We start from the raw sequence: 5,070 nt of genomic DNA on the forward strand, positions 1-5,070 counted from the left end.
GTGCTAATGTGGCCTAGAGATCACCATGGAAACCAGCCCTGCATGGCCAGGAGTTTGGGATGGGGCCTGAAGTGGCCGGCCTGCTTCAAGGACATAAATCTAGAAGACAGGCGAGGGGGCGCAGCCTGCTATCTGGAGGTTTCTTTCTTCCTGGCAGGCACACCAACACCCCACCACCCTGCTCCCCTCACAAGGAAAATTAGTCATTTTCTCTCAACTCCTGTTCCTAGTTGTCCTCTCTATCCTCCCCCCTCACCCTGCAAATACACATGCGCGCGCACACACGCACGCACACACACAGTTTCACAGAGAATTTTTATCCTGCAAGGTGTCACCTTCACTGGCTTCCTAGAGTGAGAAAGAGAATTGCCCACCTTCCCCATTTCCTGCCCTTGGAGTAAGGGGCACCCTAGCTGGAAAGAATCAGAAGGAGCTGCCTCATAGTTTTCTAGAAGCCTGAAGGTTGGGTGCGGGGGAAGCTGGGAGTCATTTACCCACAGTGGAATATGAAAGCCCAGCACCCGCCAGTCCAGTGCCCAGCAAAAACTTATAATGCACTAGAAGCATTACTGGCATATAGTGAACCCTTGGGCGGTGCCTCTGGATGCCTGGCCTTTCCTCCCTTAGAATCCTTCCCTCTTCCCTCCCTGAGGGCTGGTCACTGGCTGGGAGGGGTTGGGTGGCTGCCAGACCAAACAGGCCCAGGGAGGCAACATTGCCTTGAATGGAGTTTGGCTCAGGGGTGGGGAAGGGACATTCCCCTCCCTCACTTCCATGGGGGATGGGGGAATGGAAAGGGCTCTTTGCTCTTGTGCTAAGACCCTCCCTTCCATCTGGAGAATTTTAGCTCACGCAGAGACCCTGCTTTGACCCAAAGGAACGATGTTTAGGCAAATTTATAAGTCTCAAGCCTTAGTAAATGTGCCTGCTTTTCTGTGTGGTATAGTGGAAAGTGCACTGAATTAGGTGTCAGCATCAGTCTGTGACCCTGGGGAGGTCCCTTCCCCTGGTCTCAATTTCCCCAAAATAGAGGAGAGGTTGTGTAAGGAGATGGCTAAACTTCCATGATTTCAGTCCTCCTGCTGGTTCAGGCAAGGACATGCCCGGGACAAAGGGGCAGGAGGCCTGAACCTTCACCTGCCCCACCAAGGAGAGAGGGGGCTGTGCCCTCTGGCCTGGTCTCCTAGCACAACCAGTCCTGCCCTGCCCACTTGTTACCCATGCCCCAGGGATTAGGTCCATTTGGGAAACTGAGACTTGAAAGACAACATGATTCTTGTGTGCTTCTGGGTGTAGAAGTTCTGCCTTCGAGCTGCGAGTTTTCCACCTGTGACCACGATCTCAGCCCCTGAGCTCACAGAGCTCAGAAATGGTCTGTGAAAAATAGAATAGGGGCCTTCTAAGTACCCTGGTCCTGGGTGTGTGGTGAGCTGCAGCTGGACCCAGACTAGCTGACCTGGGGCTCTGGCAAGAGGCCTGCGTCTCAGGCCTCCGGAAGGAATTGCGGTTTTGGACAAAGGAATAGAAACACTTAACTAAGTGGAGATGGAAAAATTTCTCTTGGTCAGTGACAAAACACACCCTTTGTTCTTATTTATTTTCACCTCAGAGCTTTCTAGAGTCCCTGAGGAAGTTAAGGGGAGGGTAAAGGGTCAGGGAAGGATCCCAAATAAATGGATCTTGTAGTTGCTGGTCAGTGCAGCCTCCAGGCCCTGGAAAGGGAGGCAGCAGGAGGGGTGGAGAGGAGGGGTTAAGGGGCAGCCATGACTGTGACCATGGTGGGTAGAGGCTGGGATTTGCTGCCAGCAGCAAGAGGTACAGAGTGGTTTTCAGGCTCAACCCAGGCTGAGGAGAAGAAGAAAACCCTAGACCAGAGGGTCCTTCAGGTTGGAGGCTTTTCCTGGGCCCAGGCTGAGGAGAAGGACCAGAGGGTCCTTCAGGTTGGAGGCTTTTCCTGGACAGAGGTCACATCTCCCTCCTCAGGCCAAGCCACTTGACTGGGGATAAGTGTAGTCCTATCTGTCTAAGAGCAGTGTGCATCTCCCTCCTCAGGCCAAGCCACTAGACTGGGGACTCATCGGGATAAGTGTAGTCCTATCTGTCTAAGAGCAGTGTCTCCCCAACCAAGTAGGGGGCTTCCCAAGGCAAGGGCTATGTCTTACCTACCAGATTAGGGGCTCCTTGGGGGGTAGGCCTATCTCCCCATCATATGTGTCCCCAGGAACCAGCCCCAGGCTTTGCAACAGGTATGACTGATGCAGCCTCTCTGGGTGGCAGGCAACAAGTGGTACAAGCAGCATCTCTCCTACCGCCTGGTGAACTGGCCCCAGCACCTGCCTGAGCCAGCAGTTCGGGGGGCCGTGCATGCCGCCTTCCAGCTGTGGAGCAACGTCTCAGCACTGGAGTTCTGGGAGGCCCCAGCCACAGGCCCTGCTGACATCCGCCTCACCTTCTTCCAAGGGGACCACAACGATGGGCTGAGCAATGCCTTCGACGGCCCAGGTGCTGACACAGAGCCTCTCCCACGTGGCAGGAGGGAAACCCAACTGGGAGAGGTAGTCTGTGGAAGGCAGTGGAGCATTCACTCTCTCTGTGACCTTGGTCAAGCTGCATCCCCCTTCATTCTCCTCATCCATAGAATGGGAACAATGTCCCTGCCCTATTGTGTACCACATGGCTGAAGGGACAGTGAGATGAGGTTCTGCATGCAAAGTGCTTTGCAAACTCTGAAGAGTATTGTCTATTCTGGGAGAAACTTCTGAGATCCTGTCATCCATTCCTTGCCTCTAGACAAGCCTGTGCCTCTCTTATTCTCCAGAAGTGGATGTTCTGCAGACCAAGGCTCTAAAAACATCCAGAGGCCACCACTATCCTACTCCTACCCTCCCCCAACACACAACCATAGTCATTGCCACAGGACAAAGGCATTCTACACCCTGCCTGCCACAGAAGCGCTTAACGTAACCACAGCCCAGATCAGAAGGTTTTCCTGTTTGCCCCCAACCTGAAGGCTTCTGGCTGTAATTGAAACTACTTTCCTTCCATTTTGCCCAACTTGGGACTTCAGAACCTGAATTCAGACTATCTATACATCCTTTTAATCCTCTCCATTATTGAGGAAAGAAACCTGATCAGACCCCTTCAAGTGGATACTTAAGCCCTTGTATGGCTTGGGAACATGGGTCCCCACTTTCTTGCCTTCTTCTGCTTTCCATCAGGCCCACTCAGAGCAAAGCCCACTTCCAGGACCTGCTGCCAGGACCAGGGTAGGAATGGGAGAAATCTAGGCTTTTCAAGAATCCACATGTAGGACACACATGTGTTTGCATGTAACTCATTTCACTCATGATATCTACATGAGTGAGATGTTTATATTCATACCACCGAGATGGAACTTGATAGTGAAGAGCGCTGGACTGGGAGTCAGCTCTCTGATTTGGGACAGTTGTTTTGTCTTTTTGAGTTTAGTCGAAAACCTGTCCATCTGTCTCCCAGGATTATTGTGAGAGCTGAACAGAAAGGGCTGACATTGCTCAAAGCACATTCAAAATAAGAGGTATGTATTCCTCCTGCACATGGCCAACTCTCCATGGCCCATGAGGCTCTCCTTTAATGGCAGCCTCCAGAACTTTGTTGGTCTCAGTTGGCCTGGGTTCCAAGAAGGCAACACTGGAGGGACCCTCAATAGGCTTCCAGGCTGACATTATCACAGTGCTCTTTGCTGACCCATGCCCCTGCAGAAAGTGAATTGTGAGGGGCAGGGCCCTGAAAATTGCATAACTGATAAGCTCCATCTGGGGCATGATACAAGCTTGAGAATCATTGATGCAGCCCAACTCGCTGTTCACTCCTATTACAAGCAGGGAGGTAGAGACCCACAGAGGGGCCCTGGCAGAGGCAAGGCAAGAATATATATACTTTTCATTAAATTCTTCGTACACATAAACACAGCCAAACCCAGATCAAGAAGCAACTTTATCAACAGCTGAGAAGGTCCCATCATGCCCCATTCTTGCATAACCATTATATCGACTCCTACATCTTTTTGAAAATCATTCCTATGTAGCATTTCTTATGTGGTAGGGACTAAGCATTACATGTAACATACACAGATACGTTCCTTTTTAATCCTCAGAACAACCCTGTGAGAAAGAACTTCGTTATCATCACTCCCATTTCCACGTCAGGAAGCTAAGACTCGGAGGGGTCAAGCTACTTGCTCAAGGTCACACAGCTAGTAAATGGTAAAAACAAGGTTGGAACCCAGGCAGTTTGGCCCTATGCTGTATGTACAATACTGTCTCGTAGGTGTCAATACCCCACATCCTGGTCATGTGTTCACTGCTTCTGGCAGACTTAATTACAAGGGAAATTATGCAGCAGAAAACAGCCACACATTCACCCGAATAGCATTTGCTCCGGGCGGTGGGGACTTGAGGGCGTCTCAGGAGGTGACTCATCCTGACCCTCTGCGCCGCCTGCAGGGGGCGCCCTGGCGCACGCCTTCCTGCCCCGCCGTGGCGAAGCGCATTTCGACCGAGACGAGCGCTGGTCCCTGAGCCGCCGCCGCGGGCGCAACCTGTTCGTGGTGCTGGCGCATGAGATCGGCCACACGCTCGGCCTGACCCACTCGCCCGCGCCGCGCGCGCTCATGGCGCCCTACTACAAGAGGCTGGGCCGCGACGCGCTGCTCAGCTGGGACGACGTGCTGGCGGTGCAGACCCTGTATGGTGAGCCACCCCGACTCTCCTCACCCGCTGTGCCCACCACCGGTCCCATCCCTGCAGTACTTGAGTACCCGCTCCTCAAATCGGATCCCCTGTTCTAAGCGCAGGAATCTGCCTCCCGCGTTACGTAGGTCCTTCCAAATTCTGAAGCCCAAGGCTGCCTCCAATCTGAAAAACGTCTGGTTCCTTTCCCCTCCATGCTTACCCTCTGTCAATTCCAGCCAATGCCTGTGCAGTCCTCCTTTGCGTTCCGATTCCGATTCCCAACTCCTGGCCTCGGCGGTTCCTCTCACATTCCTGCCCGGTCACCCGGACCGAATAATCGGTCCCACCTCTTCCCCAT

The 5,070-nt window shown here is 52.9% G+C and overlaps 1 protein-coding gene across 1 annotated transcript in view; it reads left to right on the plus strand.

Annotated features, from left to right (window-relative positions):
• Positions 1-5,070, plus strand: part of MMP28 (matrix metallopeptidase 28) — a 21,760-nt gene that overhangs the window by 13,172 nt on the left and 3,518 nt on the right. The window contains exons 4-5 of the mRNA XM_015599121.2: positions 2,278-2,502; positions 4,485-4,730. Coding sequence (XP_015454607.1) covers positions 2,278-2,502; positions 4,485-4,730 — 471 coding nt within the window. The remainder of the gene's footprint in view (positions 1-2,277; positions 2,503-4,484; positions 4,731-5,070) is intronic.

Source organism: Pteropus alecto, unplaced genomic scaffold (assembly GCF_000325575.1).
Source record: "Pteropus alecto unplaced genomic scaffold, ASM32557v1 scaffold98, whole genome shotgun sequence".
Taxonomy (NCBI): domain Eukaryota; kingdom Metazoa; phylum Chordata; class Mammalia; order Chiroptera; family Pteropodidae; genus Pteropus; species Pteropus alecto.